General features: G+C 45.9%; 2 protein-coding genes across 2 annotated transcripts in view; both read left to right on the top strand.

Moving 5' to 3' along the window:
* NLRC5 (NLR family CARD domain containing 5) overlaps positions 1-9,955 on the top strand; it is a 47,126-nt gene extending 37,171 nt beyond the window's left edge. The window contains exons 37-48 of the mRNA XM_081921778.1: positions 391-471; positions 2,039-2,122; positions 2,586-2,669; positions 3,061-3,144; positions 3,309-3,392; positions 4,017-4,100; positions 4,336-4,419; positions 4,940-5,026; positions 5,874-5,957; positions 7,133-7,216; positions 8,862-8,945; positions 9,498-9,955. Coding sequence (XP_081777904.1) covers positions 391-471; positions 2,039-2,122; positions 2,586-2,669; positions 3,061-3,144; positions 3,309-3,392; positions 4,017-4,100; positions 4,336-4,419; positions 4,940-5,026; positions 5,874-5,957; positions 7,133-7,216; positions 8,862-8,945; positions 9,498-9,579 — 1,006 coding nt within the window. The 3' untranslated portion in view covers positions 9,580-9,955. The remainder of the gene's footprint in view (positions 1-390; positions 472-2,038; positions 2,123-2,585; positions 2,670-3,060; positions 3,145-3,308; positions 3,393-4,016; positions 4,101-4,335; positions 4,420-4,939; positions 5,027-5,873; positions 5,958-7,132; positions 7,217-8,861; positions 8,946-9,497) is intronic.
* Positions 9,956-13,530: 3,575 nt separating this feature from the next.
* Positions 13,531-23,382, top strand: part of CPNE2 (copine 2) — a 79,697-nt gene continuing 69,845 nt past the window's right edge. The window contains exon 1 of the mRNA XM_081922713.1: positions 13,531-13,843. The gene's annotated coding sequence lies outside the window, so the exon portion shown is untranslated. The remainder of the gene's footprint in view (positions 13,844-23,382) is intronic.

Genomic DNA, 23,382 nt, shown 5'->3' with positions numbered 1-23,382 from the left:
ACGGTGGCAGAGGGGTCAACAAGCAGGCTAACACACCCACACCCATAAAATGAAGGTGCAAAATCAGTTTTGATAACACCTGGGCAACCACGGAAATCTTAACCTGATACCAAAAAGATGGCAATGGCAATGTCAGTGTCAGATGCATCTCCTTAAAGAGGCCAGGCCAAAGTCAGGACACCACCATAGAAAAGGCCTTCCCCTTGGTGCCTACATTAACCTGCCCCTGCTTCTAAAGGCGCTTGGAGAATGGCCTCTACAGAAGCCCTTGACCCACCGGAAGACTGGTATCTGGGCCCCAGGCTCTTATTGCATTACTTTGGGTTGCCATTTCCTCTCCCTCTTGCACAGTTAGCTGCAAACTGAATATGTAACTCTGCTCCTTTCTAGCTTTTCCAAAAGTGAACTTGGCATAGATATTGGTGCTCTGATGAACGCTCTGGAGGGAAAACTTCACCTGAAGAGCATAAAGTAAGTGGCCTTTCAGTTGGCCTTAGGTTAGGACTAGAAGTGATGTGTAATGTGATCCTGTATTCTCTGGGGATCTGGAGCTCTCCCCAGACCCAGCCTCCTTCAGTAGTTTTGCATAGCTGGAGTGGGGTCTTGAACTCTGGTTGAAGGATAGAGAGGGGCGTGTGTAGAAAGTAGCTTGTTGTACCACGGTAAAATGGCTTTGCCTACTTTTGCCTTTAGCTCAGCCCACCAGTTGCACATAGCTCTCAGAAGGCTGCCCAGGTGGGACTGTATCCTTCATTCTCTACTTCATTGGGGTATCCTACTTGCATATGAGTTACAGTGTGGCATAAAGCCACATGGATAGATAAAAGTTTTTCTCCCTCTCTTATAAGACCTGGAACTCATGGACATCCAATGAAGCTGAATATTGGAAAAATCAGGCCAGATAAAAGGAAGTCCTTCTTCACACAGTAGAGAGTTAAATTACAGAACTCACTCCTACAGGATGGCCACCAACCTTGATGAGTTTAAAAGAGGATTAGACAAATTCAGGGAGGAGAGGGCTGTCCATGGCTACTAACCATGAGGGCTATACTCTGCCTGCATGGTTGGAGGCAGTAATGCTTCTGAAGATCAGTTGCTGGGAACCACGGGAAAGGAGAGTGCTCTCGTGCTCAAATCCTGCTTCCCGGTTTCCCAGAGGCACCTGTTCTGCCACTGTGGAATATGTGGGCCATTGGCCTGATCCAGCAGGCTCGTCTTATATTCTTAATGTTCATGGAGTAAAAGGTCCAGGCATAAACTGGAATAGAAGGCAAGTTCTTGACCTTGAACAAAGACCAGGGTGTAGATTCAGGACCACGGACAGTGGTCCAGCAGGTGAGGCAGAAAATCTCACAGCATTGCTTTGGAGCAACTTTATAGCCTGGGCTGGGTAGTCAAGACGGAAGCTCTGCCCTCTGAGTGCTGCACCCGGCCAGTTAAAGAGCCAGTACTCCTTTTCTGCTGCCAGAGGGTCCAGAAGCCACCTTAGATGTGGGTCCTTGCAGGACCTGCTGCTCAGGATGCCTAGAGACTCTTGGGCTGGGGTTTTGTTTAGGAGTTTATATTGCAGTCAAGATTTAACTGTGGATGTGCTCGGTTTTTGCTGCTGTTGGCATTATGCTTTTGCATTTTTATTAGGCATTATGTGGAGGTTCTTTTATTGTATGCTTATTGAGATGTTTTCATTTCTTGTTTGTAACTTCTTGAGTTTTGTTAAGTTTTTGTAATTATGTAAGTTTTTTGAGCATGGTTTGAGTATGAAAAGGTGGCATACAAATAAATAATTTGCAGCATTTGTATCAACAGGGACTGGCCACAAAGGCTATGTTCCACCTCCACAGTCGGATGCATTATGCAATATCAGTTGCTGGGAACTTTAGGTGGGCAGAGTTCTGTTGCTCTTCTGTCCTGCTTGTGGCCCTTGCAGAGGCCCCTGGCTGGCCACTGGGAGAACCAGATGCTGGACTAGACGGGCCATTGGGCTGATTCAGGGGGCTGTTCTAATGTTCTGACAATGATATTCTTATTTATCTCTTAGCCTTGGCTCTCTGAATCTCAGTGATGCAGATATCCACAATCTGACCTCCAGACTCTCAGCAATGCCTCTCCTGAAAAGACTTATGTAAGTATGTCTATGGGTAGAGGTTTGATGCAACAACAAAAGATATTTATTTTGTTCAGACCTGCCAGTTTCAGTGGCTGGCAATATGCAAGAGAACTTTAATTTGCCCAGGCCAAGGAATCGGGTAGCGTCTTACCTGAAGTTGGAGCGAGTGCTGGGCCAGAATCCATCATCCAATTTTTCAAAAGTTTTCTTCCCCTGTGAAATGGGCTTCTGTTTACTGGCCTCATTCTTAGGGTGCTTTAGAATTTATTTAGATTTAAAAAATAATAATTTTGGAAGGCATGGGGTTGGGCTAAGGAATGAACACAGAAGAAATTGATGTGGATAGGGCATTGATGTGCACCCGTCCATTCCCGCGGTGAAGGCCACTGTTACCCAGCATAAAACAAGTGTTCTGAGAAGCTTTCGCCTTCTGGGACCATTCAGAATAATTGACTCATGTTTTATGACTGTTTTCCAGTTTGAATAAAAACCGTCTCGGTGGTGAGTCCTGTTCACACCTTGCACAAGTTTTGAAGAATGCCATTCACATGGAAAAAATTGAGTAAGTTCATGTTTTCCGCTCATGTCTGCCACTTAACACATCCCCTCCCAACGTCCAGCTTCATTGTCAGAATTAATAACGAAAGGAGAACATGTCTTAATTAATTTTCTCTCTTTTTTCCAAAGCAGTGGGTGGCAGAGGGGCACTGGGATTACCTAGGCAGCTGCTAAGGGGCAGGGGGGGCAGTGGGGCACTGGAGGCGTAAGTAACTATCAGGTATCGCTAGATCAAGTTACTCAATTTTATTGCACTAGTTAAACTAAATAGATTTAATTGGGTTGTGAAACAGTGACATGTTCTCTGAAGCTCAACATACATGAGCCAGAACATAATGTCATGAACGCGGGGGATGTTTTCTTTAATCTTATGAGTTGTCGGGTTTCTTTCAAAGTTTGAGCCACAACAAGATTGATGATGCTGGCATAAAAGAAATCGCTATGGCCATTCCAGAAATGCAGAGTGTGAAGCAAATTGAGTGAGTTTCTTGTGTCTGTATCAACCCAGTGAGGGACTACAGATTGTAGTCTGGGCGGAGGAGGAATTCCTGGTCCTCTGCCCACCCCACCAAATCCAGCTATCACAGATTAGCTACAGTTCGGTGATATGAATCGGCTTCCTCTGTTGTTGTTCCTCTTTCAGCCTGTCTAGCAACAGCATTGGCTCTGCCGGTGGACAGTGTTTCATGGAGGCTCTGAAGCACAGCGAGAACCTGGAGGTGCTCAAGTAAGCTCAGACCTTCTCCTGGGGATTTCATCAATTCCCTTTCAAAATAACCAGGTTCCTCAGAAAAGCGTTTCCCCAGGCTGTTCATAAGGGGGGCTGGCTGTTGAAGACTCCAAGCCCACACCCATGAATATTCTGTGAAATGGCAGGTTCCTTTCTCCTACGAATGCAGCTGGTGCCAGCTCCAGGTTTGTGGGATGGATTTGGGCAAGGAGCCCTCAGTGGGCTCCCTCCTCCTCCTCCCACCCATCCCCAGCTCATGTGTGCTGTCTTCCTCTGGACCGGAGTGCCTGAACCCCAGCGATGGTGCGCAGAAGAGCCTGCAGGACCAGAAACTGCACTATCAAAATGTTTCCTTGGTCTGATAATCTGATAATCCTCAATTTGATAATCTGATAATGCTGATATTCTTTAATTGGACTTGGGGTTTTTTTAAAACCCATGTGCAACTGTTACTCATGCTACGTGGCTATTTTATAGTTCAGTTTCAGTTTTTCAACTTTTAATTTTAATATCATTGTTCATTGTTATCATTGTTCTCTCTGTTTCATATACATTATACAACTAATTTTATTTTTTTTAAAAAAAATTCTCAATAATGTTTCACATTGCACTTCCTTTCAGACTATCTGGGAACAATATTGGAAACGAGACGCTGGAAAAACTGGCTCCGGTTCTGCCCAACTTGCACTGCCTGAAGGTCCTTCAGTAAGTATCCTGGTTCAGGATGGACAGATCGGTCCAATTTTCACCTGTGTCAGAGTTTGGGGAGTTTTTTCCTGCCTTCCCTCATTTGGTCTGCTCCATCCAGGATGTTCTCCACACTCATCATTCAGCAAATGTACAACCTGTGAGCCTGTGTACAAATCAACATGTGTTCACCCTTTTTGCACAAACGGTAGGCAAGGGACCTCCCCACTTAACCATCCTCTTTTTTCCTCAGCCTGGCATCCTGTGGCTTTGACTCGGAGGGAGTGGTTTGTTTGGCCAGAGTCCTCTTCCATTGTCCACAAATAGAGGAGATCAGGTGAGTGCAGCTCGTAGGGAAGGAAATGAAAACAGGAAGGAGAAACCAGTAACACATGGGCTCTTGACATGGAATCATTGAACTATAGAATTGGAAGGGATTCCCAAGAATGTCTAGTCCAACCCCCCTCCAATGCAGGACTCAGAGCTAAAGGATCCCTGACAGATGGCTGTCCAACATCTGTTTTAAAAACTTCCAACGATGGAGAGCCCACTACCTTCCAAGGGAGTCCATTCCACTGTCAAACAGCTCTTACCATCACAAAACATGTCCTAATTTTTGGTTGGGATCTCCTTCTTTGTCATTTGAATCCATTGGTTCGGATCCTGCCTTCCAAAGCAGCACAAAACAAGCTTGCTTTGTCTCCCATGTGACATGTTTTGGAAGTCATCTGCCAGTCAAAAAGCAATTGTGAATGTTATCCTCCAAGTATTATGTTCTTAAAACAAACAGCATGATTTTAAAATAAAAATAATAAAATAGTTCATTCTGATCACCTTTCCTGTTTTTTACCTTGCAGTTTGTCCGAAAACAGCATTGGGCACAAGGGTGCCATGGCACTCGCAGAACACCTGCCACAGCCCTCCTCACAACTCAGGAAGATTGAGTAGGTCCACACCTGTTTTCATTTGGCTTAAATCTAACTAAGTCATCTGCATCGTGTGTGTGTGTGTGTGTGTGTGTGTGTAAGCTTTTTGTACACTATAGTTTTGTGAGTCTTTGGCTGAAAAGCAACAGATAAATAAATAGCACCATAGTGAAGGAAGCTGACTTTATATCAGGTTAGGCCATTTATCCATCTAGCCAAGTAGTATATATTCTAAGAAGCCCCTCAGCCAAGCCTTTTAACTGGTTTCAAATCCATCTTTAATATGTCCTGTTTTTTCTTTCTTTCTAAATCTTTATTGACTTTTCTTGCCGAGTATACAAAAAATAAAATATAAAAACCAATCAGAACACTCATAGTCCACCAAGCCAAATCAAAATGTAGATTGGGTGTCTCCCCACAAACTCTGGCATTACAACAAAAGGAAGAGAGTTGGACATCATTTTAGAGACTCAAAATAAAAATTAGTAGCACTGTCAAAGTTTAATGTGCTGTTTTTGCCTTGGCGTTTATAGTTTTCAGGCTGGCAACAAACAATGCTTGGGGATCGTATCCAGCCACATAGATTTCTGAGAGGCAGGTGGATCACAAAAGTTATTAGAGGGCACCATCAAAAGTACTTTTCAGTTTGACTCCCCTCAAAGATCTGGTCCCCCCACCCCGGTTAACAAAGTTCATGAATACAAACTGAGGAGCAAAGCTGATCTGTTTTAAAATAATATGGGTGGACCCTAAGAGAAGTTTCCCCCTCTCACAAATCTGCTCTTTTGAGCATTTCACCTGGGAAAGCCACAACTCTAAAATGAGTGTGAGAACTGGTTTCCATTTTGCAATGTGTTCTTTCTAGACTGAAGGTCTGCGGCCTCATCGACGGCACTTCTAAGAGTCTCATCCTTGGTGTCAGCCAGTGCCCCCTTCTGGAAGAGATTATGTGAGTACTAGGGGCTGCTGCCCCTGCTTCCTCCACTTACAAGCCACACCTGCCCTCCAATCCCTTTGCCAGCCCTCTTTCCCCCACACCTGGCCAAGCCCTCCTCTCTTTGCACCTCACCCTGTTTGCCTATCCCCTCCCAGGTTGTCCCAAGCTCCTCTTCATCCCTTGCAGCTTGCCACAACCACCCCCTTTTTAAAAGAGGGGGGAGGTGCTTCAGATAATGGTTTTCTGAAGTGCCTCCCCCTTTGTTAAATCTCCCTGCAGCCACATTAAAAAGATATTTAGCATCTCCCCTCTTCCATCTCAGCTCACGTGGGCCATCTGCCACAGCGTCGTTATACTGGAGTTGTTGTGGCCACCTATCTGCAACCATGCAAACTGCAGTGTGACAACAGCCTTACATTTTTTTGTATATAGAAAGATAAACAGACTTGTGGCTGTGGCTCGTGGCCCAGAGCTAATCTGCCCATTGCTGACATGGATGCTCCTTTCCATGTTCAGTAGCATCTAGATCAGGCGTGAAGAACCCCAGGCCATGCCTGAATTAAACCCAAACAGATCCACCTCCGGAGGACTTCATTCACTGCTTCTCTTTGTGCCCCCTAATTGCCTAATTGATATTCACCAGGAATATCACAAAGAAAACATTTGTTTGACACAGTCTTGCCAAAACAATCAGAGAACGTATTAAACAAATGTGCTTGATTCAGGCCTTGTCTAGAGAAGAAAATATTCAACCAAATGATTAAAATTACATGTTTCAATTTAGAAATGCATCAGACATTGATAGGAGGCACTGGCAGAGCAGTGGCTCATGCAGAGACAAACAGGCAGCTACCTATGTGGGTAGATTATTCTCCTATGCTTTGGGAGTGGTAGAATGATCTGGCCACACCCGATTCAGACACATGGCAGAATGACCCACTTCTAGCAGGAGCTGACTAAAATAAGGCAAAGATCAGAGCAGTAAATCATGCAGAGAAGCAGCAGGCAACTCTGTGATTCAGTGAACTCACGGAGAGCCTGTGTTTACTTTATTTCTCTTGCAGTGTGCTCATGTGCTGCTGCTGCATCTTCAATGTGCTTGATCTTCAGGTCCCCACTGACTCAAACACCTATTGAATTCATGCCTAGTTGGGTTTTCAGCCATTAATCATTTTCCTCATCTTTAGCCTGTCCTGGAACAAACTTGGTGATGAAAGTGCTTTGGAGCTGGCCAAGGTTCTCCCTCGGATGGCAAAGTTGAAAGTACTGGAGTGAGTACAAGGAAACATCAACCCAGAGTCCTTCACCAAAAACCAATTAGAGCCTAGCTGAGCTTTCTTTCTTTTGTGGGGGGGGATGTTGATAGTGGGATGAAAGCTTAAGAGGAGAGATTTTCCCAGGGGGCAGGAAGAAAATATTGGGTGTGGCAGTGTTCTCCAGGAGAGCAGCAGTATTCTTTTTTCTTTCTCTTGAAAGATTTTTCTTTAACTCAGTTGCTCTGCTCTCACCTGCCAGAGGCAGAACAGCACGTGCAAGAAATCTTTTAGCATGACAGTAAATAATCTCAGGAACTCCCTGCCCCTTGATAGTTTGTTGGATAATTTTTGACATCTGCTGGAAACGTTTTTGTATGTGCAGGTCTATCCAGATGTGTACTTTTATTATGTGCATTTGTTTTTAAAATTCATGGATTTTATCTACATTCTGATCATTTTTATTGTCTGCTGTTGAAAATATTTTTTACTGTTTTTTATTTTAAAAAATCAAATATTTTCTTGAAATCACTTAGAGATTCTTTCAGTTGAGCAGTATATAAATATTGCTAAATAAGGAAAGAAATGGTGCCCATTCCTCCACCAGTCAAAGCACTTAGTCCCTAAGCGCATTCCAGATACTTTGGTACCTTAGGCACCCCCCCCCAAAAAAACCCTTGTCCTCTTCCCTGGCAGTAAAATACAACAATAATAAATGAAACAACTCACACTTGGCTGCCTTTTCATGGCACCCCAAATCTAATTCCTGGTGCAGCTGCCTCACTCCACCCTATGAGAGTGACCTGCTGTTTTCCTGGTAAACTGAGAATGAGCTTTATTAACCACCAACCCCCAAATTTGGGATCCTCTCCAAACTGGTATCAAAGTTTTGTACTCATTTTGTGCCATTTTGTACTGCAAACCCTCCATTTTGTACCGCCCGTGCCCCCCCCCAACTGAGTGATCGATACTTACAAATCTAACATGTTGGATTTGGGGGTATTACCAGGGTTCATAGTTAACACTCAAAAATCCAACATTGTCAGATTCATAAAGCTCTGAGAATGGGCACCTGGTTGACTCGAGTGCTGGACCAGATGGACCTTTGGCCTGATCCAGCTACAGGCCTCTTCCTATGGAGGAGGAGGAAAGAGAAAGAGCACCCTTTTGGTCCTGAAAGATGGGGATGCGCCTTGAGGTATATACTTTGTATAGGACAATGGCTTGAATGTTTTTTTCCAAGCCAAATTGCTGGAGATGGAGAGAGTGAGCGCGTGTGTGTGTATATATATATGTGTGGGGTTCTGAGTCGGTGGCACACCCACTTTGACCACGCCCACTTTGGTCTCGGCCATCCCAGGAATTGGCCAAGAGTAAGGATGGTGAACCTGTGGCGCTCAGGATGTTGTTGGATTCCAGCTCCCACCATCCCTGACCACTGGGAATGCTGACAGAGTCTAACAATGTCTGGAGAGCCAAAGGTTCCCCATATCTGGCTAAGAAGGGATACAGGCATTGGGCCCAGAGGGGTTCCCCATCCCTGCCCTTAAGCGGCACTAAATAATTTCTGACTTTTTTGTTCTGTTCAGGAGAGGCAGCAATCAGTTTCGCATAATACTTAGCCTTGTTATATATTTGCTTTTCTTTGGCTTCTTTTAAACAGTCTGGACAACAACTACATCACTGCTTGTGGGGCCAGAAGGCTCACAAAGGCACTTGCACAGTGTCGAGGAATCCAGATAATACGGTGAGTCCTCTGTGAAAGTTACATCAGTTTCCTAACCACTAGGAGGTGTCGTGTTTATTTATAGTGAGCAAGACTAGTAGGCTCCCTGGATTAACTACTTAAAGCTCATAGTTGGACCTGGAGACCCACCTTTAGTCCAAACAGGATTATTACTAGTGCTAGTATTGTTTTGATTTATTATCCACCTTCACCCTAAGGTGTCAGGGCAGCTGGCAATGATTTATCTCACTGGAAAGCTGCCGGAAATTGGAGAAGTGTCCAACTTTTTATTAAGTAACATTTTTATTTAACAGAATTTATCTATGTGTTTGGGAAAGACCTCTAAGCAGTTTACAACACTAAAATATTTGTTAAAAGTACAAATAAAAACAAACATTAAAAAACCAACTACATTAAAAAAATAAGTGGAAATGCTAAAAAATTACATGTTGGTAGGGCAGCTTGCTGAAACAAAAAAGCTTTTATCAGGTGCCAACAGCATTCCAGCAAAGGTGCCTGCCTCCTGTCAATGGGCAGGGAGTTCCATACTTTCTCTCTCTTTGTCTTTTCTAGTCTGTGGCACAATCAGATACTGAGCGATGTTGAACAAAAGCTGAGGAAGGAAGAGCCGCGGCTGCATTTTGCCTTCTTTTGATGAACCAGCAGGGAGGGAATCTGGCTCCTGCCAGGCATGGTTTTGCTGCTGGCCAAGGAAAAGAAGGAAACTGAGCAGGATTCTGGGCTAGCACATAGGTACTGCAACTTCTAAAGAAAAACAGAAGCTGCATGATTATACTTTATCCTCATGGCCAGAAATGAGCAGCTTCTGCTTCCTCTGCTTCTTTGGTGACCACTCATAGCCGAGTAAAATTGTCTTCCATGAGCACAGTATTAACAGTGAGTCCGTAAGTGACTGTGGAGGCCAAGTCAGGATCCACACATCCTTCCACAGTGGGGACATAGGTTTCTGGGCGGGAGTTGGTCATGGTGATGGTTTGCCAAATGTAAGCAACAGATTATAAAAGAGAAGCAGGATCTTTGCCTTGGTCTTGGGACCATCTTGCAAGAAATCCCAGTGTTCATCTGTGGCAACGCTGAGTCTGAGCTGTGCTTGTTTGGCAGTCTTCCATCAAGGTGAATACTGATTAAGAAAAACTGGATCCTGCAACATGTATTGTGGACTCTTGTTTGTTTTTGCCTTATTTATTTTACTGATTTTTATTTTGCTTGCATGGAAGAAAGCTGTGCAAGGGGCTGCACCTTCAACCAACCTTCTGACTTTGGAGACTTTACCAGGATGAACCCTGTTTGATGACTGCTGTCACAAACATAAGGACTAGAAACTTGCAGGGCATTTAAAAAATGAAAAAAAAGCAGAGATCGCCAGGAAGCTGGATTCTGTACCTAGTATCACCTTTTACCTTTTCCTGCACGTGTGTAGAATTCCACGCCTTCTTAGTTTTCAGGATGAATAGGGAAGAAATTCAATTCTCTGCATTTTGCAATGCAGTTCTCCAGCCAAGCAAGTTGTACGGAAATGATTATGATTGGGGTAAAGTGTGCATGAAAATGCATATATTGGTGACAATGCATTTTTGCTTTGCAAAATTGTGTATATTAGGCAAAATTGTGTTTGAACATGTATGTTAGGGAGAAACTGTTGATGAATTTTCATAAAGACTTTTTTTAAAAAAAAATGCAAATGGATTTAGAAATGTGGAGAACCAAATTTAATATTGGAAAACTGAGAGAAACCAGAATGGGCAGATATGCCCATCCTTAGTTTTCACATATCACAAGCATGACCATTCATTACTATGGTTCTTCAACCGCTTGGCTTGGATACAGTAAAATCTCGGAATGGACACCTTCCTGTTTTAAAGATCTTGCAAGCGGGGTTGATGGTGAGCAGAAATCTACAGATTCCTTCAGTTTCTTGACTGATTAACTAGATATTCCCACTAGAGGGCACTGTGTCCTTATGGAAATGCCAGAGTTTTTCCAGTTTAAAGGTAGGTGTGGTCTAGAGAAGAAAACCTCAGAACTTGATGCAGTCTCACTCAAAATCAGCGCTGATGCCTGGTGTCACTTCTGCTCAGGCAGTGGAGGTGGGAGGGCAGGTGGGGGGCAACGATAAGGCAGCACTTCCTGTTTCGCCTCAAATGGCAAAATGGGACACACCACCCCTGATTCCGGTGGGTTTTAGTTCATTTCCAGCCTATCAGGTTTTGTCTGTAGTGCCTTATCTGATGTGAGCCCACCCACAGCAGGTTACATAACTACACCTGAACCTCAGATGCTCTAAAACAGGGGTGGCTAACCTGTGGCTCTCTAGATGTTGTTGGACTCCAACCCACCTGCCCCAGTGGTCAAGGATGGTGGCAGGAGCTGTGGTCCGCCAGTGTCTGAAAAGCCACAGCTTTCCCACCCTGCTCTAAAACCTTTGACATGCAGGTTTCCTATAGATGCAGCTTGGGATGTGTGAGAAAACCCTAAATTCCCAACAATGCGATTGAATCCCTGTTGCGAAATGCCAACAGCCAATAGGTGTGAGATGTATCATGTGCCTTCTTTCCTTTCCCCTTTCTACTGGCTACTGAGCTACAATTCTGTACCAGTTGCTATTCTTAGTCTCCACTTTTGCCCTTTTCCTACACAAAAATCAAACACAGGCTGGATGGTTGGACATTGCCTACAGACAGGCAAAGAGCATTGTAGGTTCTGGCCTTTTAGCCTCTCTTTTGTTTCTGATTTGCTTAGGCAAATGCTGGAACTGAACTTTGCAATACAAAGAGTTGGAGCACTGTTAGAAGATGCGGCTATTTGAAGTAGACAGGCAGGCACCAAGGACATGGCAGGTGGAAGTATCATCTCTCTCTCTTTGTTGAGCTGGGAAATTACATTACAAACGCTTGTTTGCATTTGTGGCTAGGATGGTGCTGCTTCTGTCCAAATGTTTCATGCCAAAGAAAGTGGTAATCAGCACTAGAATTTTGTGCCACAATTCCCTGCGAGAATTTTCAGATAAGTCTATTGCTTTGAATAGGTTTGGTGGAAAGATAAAAGGAGGAAATTTACAAAGAACTGAGCTAATGCATTTGCTGAACAAATACAGTCAAACCTTGGTTCTCAAACAGCTCCATTTTCGAAAGTTTCGGCTCCTGGATGCCGAAAACCTGGAAGTAAATTCTCTGGTTTTTGAACCGTTTTTCAGACCCTGAACGTCTGACACTGCTTTGTGCTTGAGTGCAAGAAGCTCTTGCAACTAATTGGAAGCCATGTCTTGGTTGTTGAATGTTTTGGAAGTCAAACTGTCTTCCTGAACGGATTATGTTTGACAACTGAGGTTTGATGGTAGACATTTTTGGTGGGACTCGCTTGCTGCTGTCGTTTGCATCTATCTTGAGAGACAATGGAGTGAGCCTCAGGGTGGGGAGTGAAGTTAAACCGCTGGGTTAACAGCACTGAAGTGACCTCCCTGGGGCATAAGCCTGGGCAGTTTGCATGGAGGTCCAGATGACCAGACCCCACTCTGGGACTCTCTGATGTAGTCCAAAGAAGGCAGAGCAATATGTTTGCCATCAGCTTGGCTACAGGAGTTGCCGGAAGCTGCCATCCAACCGTGTTAGGGACTCCACTCTGGATTTGTGTAGCATTTACTCCTTAGAATTTTCTTCTCCCAAAGTTATCCCGCAAGGCAGCAGAAGTTTAGGATCAGAGTTTTCCTTCTCCTGTATGGGCTGCCTTCCCAGGTTGACAAGCCCCATCTGCCCCTCACTTCTCTCTACAGCATGTGCAGAAAAAGCCTTCTTGACCTTTGACCCCACTGTTGGTCTCGTCCACTGGAGCCTGTCTTCGCATGCAGGATAAGTCCCTAACTCACGGAGAGTTTGAGACCCTCTGATTTAGCAGTTTCTAAAGCCTGAAACTCAATGAATTGAACTGATCGAGCCTGAAACTCAACGAATCTTAAAGGGATTCAGTGTGCTATTGTGGAAAAAGACCAGGACGAGGGAGAAACCAGGGAAAGAGGTCCTGAGGGCAAGAGCAACTCTCCCTTCCTGTGTTTCCCAGCTATTGGTATTTAGACGCATTCCTCGACAGCCCCCTCCTCCACTAATTTGTTTAGCCCTCTAAGTTGGCGGCCATCGCCGCCTCCAGTGGGAGGGAGTTCCGCTGCTTAACCGCATAGTTAAGCAAAGCAGGAGGCTCTGCGCCGAAGCTACGCGGCCTTCTGTACTCGGGGAAAGTCCACGTCTGTTGCGCCATCAGAGGAGACGTCCCGCTCCGCTAGGAAGGAAGCCTCCCCCTGCCGGACTTTCCTAAAGAGTCCCGTTCCAATCGGGCTCCGGCTGGTGACTACGAGCTTTCCTTGCGCCACCCCGAGGGGCTGCCTGCCTGGGGCCTTGATCGGCGCAGAAGGGGAGTATCCCGAGCGGCGGAGGGAGGCGGGACGGGCGGCACGAGATTCCGGAGATTTTGGCGCCTCCGCCCCCCGGGAGGGGCCGAGCTCCCGCCCGCCAGCCCGCCCCTTGCTCGCTTGCCCGCTTTCCGGGTGGGCGCCGTCGACGCCGCCGCCGCCTGGTGCACTCGGGGCTGACCGGAGCGCAGCGCCTGCACAGGGACGCGCCTCCACCTCCTTACCGCTGTTGCTGCTCGCCGACGGCTCTTTCCCGAGGGCTCCTCCGCCCAGGCGAGACTGGGCGAGGCGGGAGCCCAGCTGGGAGGAGCCGCCGATTCCGCTGTTGCTGCTGGTGGTTGGCGCTCGGAGAAGACGACAGGCAGCGGGCGAGGGAGCGATCTGCCGGGCAGCGGCGCTGCTCTCCGTCGGGAGACTCCGCTGAAGCGCGCTCGGCTCCCTGCGCCGAGGCAAACGGCCGCTTGGGCTCCCCCTGCCCGCGGTGAGGAGCGCCCGAGCGGTGAGTACGAGGCAAGGGACGAGGGGTGCGTGTGGGACTGGGGACCCCCTCCCTGTGCCATTGCGCCGCGATCCCTTCCCAAGGCTTGGATTTTGCGCGCGCTCTATCTGCAGCTTGCAGGCTGTCTCTTTTTGCTTCTGGGAGTTCACTCGTGCCGCCGTACCAGACGCGAGTTTGCCACGGAACGGGCGCTTGTGGAGCCCCCTCCCCATTCCATATCTAGCTGACACACGTGTTCGGCGAACACAAGTTTGCCCCCACCTGTTGGTCTCGTGTTTCCAAGGCCAGTGTTTTAAAACACAGCTTATTGGGTTCGTTTATTTTCTGAAGAACGGGTTGCGTGTGCGCCGAGACTCGAGAGCCGCCTGTTTTGGTTCGGGGTGAGCCTGCAATTCTGCATGCTTCTGCCTTGGGGGATGCTGATGAGAATGGCTGAAAAATGGGAGACAAACGTTGGAGAAAACGAAGCAGAACCCTGGAGCGGAGACACGTTGGAGAGACAAGGAGGCAGGAATCCCAAATAGGGTGTTTCTGTGTGAGTGCAGAGTGCCTTAAACACAGCCAGCCCACACATCGCTGGGGTCAGGGAGAATGGCCTTCCAGGTTAAAGAGAAGCAAGCAGACTGAAGAGCTGGCATCTGCCATTTTTAAAGTAGGATTTGGGGTGACCCCCCCCCTCCCCTTCTCAAGCACACCTGGTTGGTGGGTTTATTTTTGCAGGGAAGGGGTGCTCTCTTGGCAGACTGTGGAAGGCTGTGGTGTCTTGGGGCAACGAAAGGCAGGATAAAAATGCAATGAATACTTCAAAGAAAAATATTTCAATAATTTGTATGCCACTTAGTTACAGTACTAATTAATTACAGCAGTTAAAAACAGCCTTCTAAAAAGCAATTAAAAACTCCCAGAAGCAATTGCATACTCTCAAACAGTTTCAGTGTCACTGCCAGAATGCAGGAGCACCCCGCAATGTCTTGGATGTGGGGACCACCAGCCCCTAGTATTTTCTTTCTTTCTAGGGTTGAAGCTCAGTCTAACCCAAGATTATGGCTTCAGGTGTTGTCACTGGACTCCCATCATCCCCAGGCTGGATGGCCTGTTGTTAGGGATGATGGGATTTGGTTCCAACAGTGCATGGAAGGCCACAGGTTTGCCCATTCCACTTTATGACCTGATGTTGTGGCACCCTGAAGCACCTGTGCATAGTTTGCTCATTCACACCTGTTAACAGGTCTCCAACAGGGTGGAGAGGTGCAAAGCTTCAACTCAGTCTGCCCCCATCTAGTTTTCTCTGCATGTTTTGGACTACAGCTCCCATCAGTCCCTGTAGCCAGCAGCACCAGTGGTCAGGGATGATGGGAATTGTAGTCCAACGGCACCCAAAGGGCTGCAGGTTCCCAACCTCTGGCCTAACCCAAAAAGGTTGTTGGGCAACCCTAACATGTACTTTTCCTCCACTTCCCTAGGCCCTCTCACCACAAGAACAATGGCAGCTGGCCTGGGGCCCCTCTTCCATTGGGTTTTTATTGGTATGGTGTCCTGCCTATGGGATGTAGTCACCAGTGCCACTTGTGATTCCCCCCTTAAAAAAAAAAGATACCCGCCACACCTGGTCAGGTGGTTGTCAATATTTAGAACTATATCTGCTGTTACCCATTGCTCTTTGGTTTTGTAGTATTGGGGGTTTGAAAACTAACTTTAGAGAGACTTTGCATTGTGGGGTTAAAAAAATTATATAAAGTGGCTTACATAAGGCAAGATAGCTCTTTTAAATTAAGGAATATACAATTCAGTGTTCACTGCTTCATTGAGTAACTGCAGCCGAAATATAAATGGAAACTAGTGTTAAATCACACATTTCAACCTCCCAATGGCTGCAGTTGTTACTTGCTTGTGTGGAACTGTTCTAATTCATCTCCTTGGAGCACTACTTCATCTTTTCCTTCACTGGAGGTTTATTATTGAAGGTCTATTATTATTATTATTATTATTATTATTATTATTATTATTATTATTCAATGGTACGATAGCAAATATAGCAACTCTGTACGTCCCAAAATGTCCCACTCAGGGAGCTTTGGACAGGTGTCTGGTGGACCACAGTGAGGGGACCCCTGTGTCCTGACCTGGCAAATCTCTTTTTGTAGGTTCTTATGAAGAGCGTATTATATTCCTTTAAAAAAGAGGAAAGATTGGGGTGGCAGGGGAGTGTAGAAACAGCATCCATCACAAAGAAACAAAAGCGGGGAGAGGAAGTCTACATGAGAGGAGAGGGGGGGAAATATCATAGTGTATAAAGATAAATGGTGTTCTGTTTTAATTAATTAGTTAACTGAATTATTAGGAAGAACTTTCTGGCAGTAAGAGCTGTTTGACAGTGGAACAGACTCTCTCCAAAGGTGGTGGACTCTTCTCCATTGGAGGTTTTTCAACAGAGGTTGGGATGCCCCTCTGTCAGGGATGCTTTAGTTGTGATTCCTGCCTTGCAGGGAGTTGGGCTAGATAATGCTTAGGGACCTTTCCAAATGTACGTGGAATGTTTGTCCCACCCTAACTACTAAAGGAGCCCAGGGTGGCAAAAAGATGGAATTAAATATAAAATGAAAACAACTTGAAATATTTAAAGCAATGAAAAGAAATCTCAAACCATTAAGAGCACCCAAAAACACTTAAGAACAGTCCCATATCCCCATTATCCTATGGCCGTGCTGGCCTGGGCTGATGGGAGTTTTAGTCACAAACACCCAGAAGGCACCAGAATTGGGAAGGCTGTTCTCAGCCAATAATGTCCAACCTGTGTGCCTTGGAAGAGCTGCCCATGTGCTTTGGTACAGTAGGTGAAACTCCAGTGAACTCCAAAGAGTTCACCCATAAATGAGGATCCCCACTGCATCTCTGCATGCGTCATTGCCCTGGTAGTTTTGCAGCATCTCGGAAGAGGTTTTTTCTGTGTGTGTTGCTGCATGAACTCCTGCTTGGGGCTTGTCTCTTTTAACTGAAGAGGCCCAGCCAAATCAGCAGTCCCAACAGAAGCACAATAGCATGGGACTCCTCTGAGCATACAGAGCCGCCACATACCAAGGCAGTTCATTGCACTTGTCTGCACTGGTTTCAGAGTTTGAAGCCAGAGTGGTAGCCAGGGATTGAGCCTTCTGCCTGCAGAACAGATGCTCTACCACCTTCCCTGATGGCTTCTCAGAGGACCTGTGACTTACACCTTTGGAAACATGAAGGTGAACCATAGCTATCAGAAGTTGGGGTGTGCTGTTGCAGAGGTTGGGGTCCCAATCTTCCTTGGCACTTGGCTTGGTTCTGGGAAGTCCACACAGACACTGTTCTCCTCTGTGAGAACTCCCCCTGCTTTGCTGTTCTTGTTAAGCTCTGCCTGATACTGCATTGATGTTTTGCCTGTATAAACTCAAGTTCCCGTCTTCACCTGTTCTGGGTGTGTGTGTGTGTGTGTGTGTGTGTGTGTGTGTGTCACTCTCCTTTCAACCTTTTCAAAGGCCATGGAAGGGAGATGGAGGCCGGCTCTGTTTGCAGCAGGTTATGCCCTGGTACAACTCAGTGGCACTTGCGCTATCGAATCAGGGACTAAATGAGATCTTGTAACCCCATTAATCCATCCCGATTTTGCATTGGTTCTGGAAAATTGCTGTAATTACTGTGTCCTACTTGTTTCACTCTCTCTCTCCTGCTGTTGAATAGATGGTGACTCGCTCTCTGCAGCAGTTATCTGAACAATATATTGGCACTTCCCCAAGATAAGTGGCTGGATCTCTGAAAATGTAGCTGTATAGAGAAAGTTCATTGCTTACAGTTGAGCTGCCTGTTCCTTTTTCTTTTTCATGCCTCCATTCAAATCAGATTCCATCCTCCCTGTCAGAATGCACTTGATCTCTACCAGCTTCTGTGGCTTGCAGTACCCAGTTCAGACATTACACTTACATAGATAAGGTTAAGGAAACCTTGGTTTGGCATGACGTCTGGATGGGGAAACTGTGGTTACTGCCCTTATTTCATTTCAAGGGAACCCTGCAGCGGAGCACTGAGCAGCGCCATAAGACGAAAGATTACTCTAAAGCTGCAGGTCTGGAAGCTCAACCCATTGTTTGTGTTGTTAACCATGGTTAGCCCAAATTGTGGCTTGGGATAATGTTGACCTGATGTGGTGTGGCTGATGTTCCTTGCACTCATTCACTGTCAAAGGAAGGCTGGAAAGGGCTCAGAGGTCAGCTGATCCAAGCTCTGGTCTTGGGGCAAGGCAAAAAGGTCTAAGGGTTAGAGACTTTTGCCCATCCAGGCCCATTGTGAAATGAGAGCACGCCCACCAGTGAGATTTAAATACTTCACTCCATTAAGTGGGTAGTTCTTCTGACTGCTTGTCTCTTGAACTGGGTGTGTTCCCTTGGCCTCTGTTTCTCCTCTGCCCTTGGAGGCAGGCTCAGGCAGAGAAGGGAGGCATCACTCAAGGAGCCACTGAGCCCCCTCCCCCAGCCCAACTCCAGGTAGAAAGTCCCAGGTTCAACCTCCACCAGCAGCATCTCCAGGTAGGGCTGGGAATGTCCCATGCCTGAAATCCTGGAGAGCCCCTCCCAGACAGTGCAGGCAGTTCTGAGATAGATGGACTCCTGGTCTGACTTGGTGTAAGGCAGCTTCCCCTATATTTCTTTGAAGGAAGAACAAAGGTGATCAATTGAGCCTTAGAGGTCCTTTTAATGAGCAGGCATTGAACTCAGGAAGACAGCACTTGGAGCTTCTGAAAGGCCAGCTCTTTCTAACAGTTCTAGGTCAGAGTGGCAGCTTCCAGCTTGAGCGCTGGTGCTCAGGTGTGCTGGAGAGCACGTTTCCCATTCATTGGACCCACAAGACTTTAAAGCACATTCAAATCTGCTTTCTGCATCCTTATTACAACGAGGTTATCCAAACTCTGTAATAACAACTGCCATTCAAAAAACACAATTAAGAGAGAGGTTGATCCTTCTGACATCTGGTTCGCATGTTAACACTAGATCTTCACGTATTTACGCTTCCCTAGAATATAACCATATGACTTTCGAAATTGAGAAAATTATCAGACGTCATTGGCATATTCTTAAGAGCATCCCTGGGTGTGATAATACCCCCCTTTTGCCAAACGACGCACCAAGTCACTAAAAGATATATTGGTGCATACGGATTTAAAATCAACACCCATAAAACGTACGTTGTCTGGTCCTCCATGTGGTTTCTTTAAATGTGGGCATTTTACCTCCTGCAAATATGCTCTGCAGGTAAAGGAGTTTAACAGCAAAGAAGGTTTTAAGTTCGTTTTACAGGCATTTGCCACATATGCTACTCCACGTGTAATTTACATGATTAGATGTCCCTGTGGATTGTTGTATGCAGGTCATACTCTCAGACCTATCAAAGTAAGAACACCGATCTAGGATCAGGAACAATATAGAGGTTCCTTTAGTACAACATTTTATTGAAGCGTCTCATTCCGATGAGGACTTGACATTTTTTATAATTTGGACGTACAGTATTCAGGTCCTGTAGAATGAGCTCAAAAAATCCTTATGCAGAAAGAAACTAGGTTTATTTTCTTATTCAATTCCTTACATCCCTCAGGTGTGAATACTGAAATTGATTATGGTTGTTTTTTGTGAATTTGTACTAATGTTTACATGTAGAACACCTGAGCATGGACTAAGTTTGTTTCACCTCTGTGAGCCAAGTGGATTATTTTGAGTACTTAATTGTGCTTCTGTGGATTGCTGTTAACTTTAGATCCAAAAATTGTTTACATTGATGTATGAGTTTGTATTAATGTTTATATGTATATCATCTGAACATGGATTAAGTTTGTTTTACTTTTGTTGTGCCATATGGGTCACTTTAAGAAAGATACTCTGTATCTGTGGATTGCTAACACCTGTAACCCAATCAGTAGACTATGTGAAAGGATTTTGTGGAACTGTAACAACCTTTCATGTGGCTTGTTTGGACTTTATGAACAGACAGGTGGAATAGACACCATTACATGGATGGACCTTGTGCATGAACTGACTAGAGAATGATCTGATCCGCTGGGTCTTCTGCTTTGTTTGTTTGTTGAACTTTATGAGTTACTTCTGTTGAAATTTGATATCTAAGAACACAGCCAGTTATGTCTCGTGTGTTTATTGAGACGATGTTTGGGCAGATCTGACATTCTGTTGCTACCATGTTTTTGGGAGGCTATAAAAGTTGTTATATGCTCAAGATTCTCTTGGCCCCTGAGAGATCTGGTAGGCGTGTGACAGGCTCCAAACCAACCCAGAACTGCAGCTCGCTCCTCTGGAACTTCTGGGCTTCTGTGGTAGCATTAGGAATGCATTCAGAACGCAGTGCAAAAGGCCCTGGAGCAACTGGTAGTTCCCAGTTCCTCCACTGTGCTCTCTGTCTTTCGAGAATGAGTAAGCTCTCCACTTTTAAAAGCTGTTTTTGGCTGGTTGCCCTCAATTCTTGTGGGTGAGGTTGTTGTTGTTGTCTTTTTACAGCAGTAAGCAGACTTCTTCCAAATGTCAGAAGTTGTCAGACTGCTTATCCTTCCAACCTGGCAGATGATTTTGAGGGCTGGTCAAAGAGGAGAGCCTCTCCCGCCCTCTGATCTTTTTAACTAGAGACCCTGAGGATTGACTCTGGGACCTTTGCATGCCAAGCAGGTGCCCTGCCACTGAACCTGAGATGTTTGCCAAGGCGCAAAAGACGAATCCTTATTAAATGATGTCTGATAAAGGTTGCTAGAGCCTCTAAGGCTCAGACCATGAGACAGGGGGAATACAGCTTGGTGGGTCTGTCTGTGCTTGGTGGCTGAGGGGGTGGAGCTTGAGCTGGGGGCAGAGCTAATAGCAAAAGCTCTCAAACTAAGCAGAACGCAGCCTGCTGTGTGTAAACAAACTATCATTTCCCAGCAGGAAATAGTCTTCAGCTTATTTGGCAATAATGTGGGTCAGGAAGGCGTTACACCTTTCTAGCAAATGGATCTGTTGAACAGAGAGAAAGGCCTCACCTCAGATCTGCATACCAACCTCTTATGCCCAAGTGCTGCAAGACGACTCAGTTGGACAGAAGCTCTCTCTCCTGGGGACTGTCCGGGCTGGGCACATGTTTGCTGCCTTCTTTTTTTACTGGCAGGCTGTTAAACATGTCCCTGCAAGCAGAAATCTAGCAGGAAAGGCTTCTTCCATCACTGTGTGATGCCAGTAAGAAGCTTTGCTTGCACTCCCAGGGACATGTGTGGATGGTGTAGATTTGGCTGAGCCTCCTGGATGTGCCTGGGGCATGTTGCCAGGCACCCAGGTAACTCTCAATCATTACAGGGGAGACTCATGTTGAAAACACAGGATGATTTCCCCTCCCCTTTCTTTGGCCGCCTCGTGTGATGCAGCACTGCCCCCTCTCCTCAAGCCATAGGCTATGTTCTTAATGTTGGAATTGGATTTGTTTGTGAGCTGGATTGGATTTTGCACTCACGGCTGTAATTATAAAGGTTGCCTGCTGCCACAGGAGAGCGAAGTGGGCGTGCTTGTGTATGTTTCATTCATTGATGCCCATTGAGTATTAGAGGATACACAAAGGTACAGCTGATTGCCACTGCCAAACGGTGTTGTGAGCTGCGTGAGAACAGTGGTGCCATGTTGGAGGGGGGTGTCTTTCAGCACGGCCAATCATGTATCACTAGTTAGACATAATGGGTTATACTTCCATTCCTGGGGGGTCTTTTCAAGTAAGGATCAAAAGCGCCTTGCAGAAAAAAAACATTGTTGGAGGGATAAAATGGCACCATAGAGATCTGGATACCAATTCTGGGGAAGAGGATGGTGCATCGGATACTGCCTTCTGTGCTAGACCATTGATCGTCCAAGTCAGTATTGGCAGTGACTCTTCAGGGTCTCTGGCAGGAACCTCTCCCAACACTACCTGCCAGGACCTTCTGCATGCAAGGCTGAGGCTCTGCCATTGAGCTACAGCCCTTCCTGTAGTTGATCCATTATTTAGGATTATCCCATTTTCTGGAAAGACAAGATGGCGCCTTCTCAGTTCCAGGCACAGAAGCCAACCAAGACTGGCAGCCAAATCTGACTCCAGCAAGGAGAGTGCTGGCGAGGGGACAGGCCCAGAGTGGTTTAACTGCCCATTCCTCTTCCAGGGAACATTGGGAATTGCAGCTGTGGGAGGGGAATAGGGATCTCCTGACAACTCTCAGCGCTGTTAACAAACTACATCTCTCATAATTCTTTGGGGGAAAGTCTTTGATGGTTTCAAGTGGCATCGTGGTTCTTTAAATGTATGGTGTAAATGTGGCCTTGGATCATTTACTCTTTGTTTAGAGAACTTTGGTCTCTTTCATTCATTGAAAAGTGTAAGCAAACTGGAACTCACTTCCAGGGTGGCTGGTAGCATTAGCAGCTCTTTAGTAGTCATTTTAAAATGATTATTTAAGGTTCAAGAAGAATTTTTATCAGAGTAGATGAGCCATGCCAGGACACTTTTTTCCTGTCTCCCCCTTCCCCCCCCTAATCTGAGCTGTTTGACAGGCCTGGCTGATCATTTAAGCTCTGAGCAGGATTTATTTTAGTTGTATGTTAATATTTTAATACATTTTAAAATGCATTGGCATCTTTCTTGAGGTTCCAGGGATGGGAATAGCAATAAGTTTGATAAATCGTTCATGCATCCTCTTCATTTTGCGGTCCACCCCATTGGCTCATAGCAGATAACACGTTTGCTGCAAAACTCCATATTGCCTTGCTTAAACCCTAGCTTGCTTTTTCCATTGCCACCAAAAGTCAATATGAATTGTGGTCAAAGTTCACTTTGTTTCTGGAAGAACCCTGTCCTTGTTCTAGGCATGCTTTGGAATAAACTGGCAGAGTCCTGACTGCACCACTTGACACTGGACTGCACCACCTCAGAATGCGGATGAGCGGGGGAATCACATTTTTTAAAGCACTATCTGTGAAAACCCCTCTCTGAATATCACCCCTGTGCCACAGGTCCAGAACAAAGACCTCCTTCCTAGTCTGCTAAAACAACAAGCAGCTTCCAAACTCCTTGCAAATAGAAAAGTAGTGCAACAAAGGTCTGGGATGGATCCCCCCCTCCTATTTTACTTTCAGGGAATCATGGCTGGTTTTTTGTATTGTTTTAAGCATAGGGAATCTGTATTTCCCAGTCTGCAGTAGTAACATTCATTCTGTCGCTGCAAGACTCTCCCATCTGACTCTCCTGCCCCAAAGCCTTGCATGGCCTCTCCCCATCATCTGCATGTTGCTTGTGACAGGACCCTCTTGGGGACTGGATCTCCAAAAGAATGGGGACTCTGAGATCGTGCAGAGCCTGTATGTGTAGATTCCCCCTTTCACCTGTCTCACTGAATGCGAAGATCTCGGAGGTAGGGCTCATAGAGGCTGGGGGAGGTGGTTCTCTTGTCCTCTCCATGCACTGTATGTTCACAGGGAGTGGCCCAAGTAAACATCCTTCTAGAACTTGTGCTTCAATGAGTTTCCAGGTAA

This window comes from Podarcis melisellensis (genome assembly GCF_964234715.1).
Source record: "Podarcis melisellensis genome assembly, chromosome: 8".
NCBI classification, from domain to species: Eukaryota; Metazoa; Chordata; class Lepidosauria; order Squamata; family Lacertidae; genus Podarcis; species Podarcis melisellensis.
Note: the sequence above shows the minus strand (reverse complement) of the source record. Positions and strands in the feature narration are given on the sequence as shown.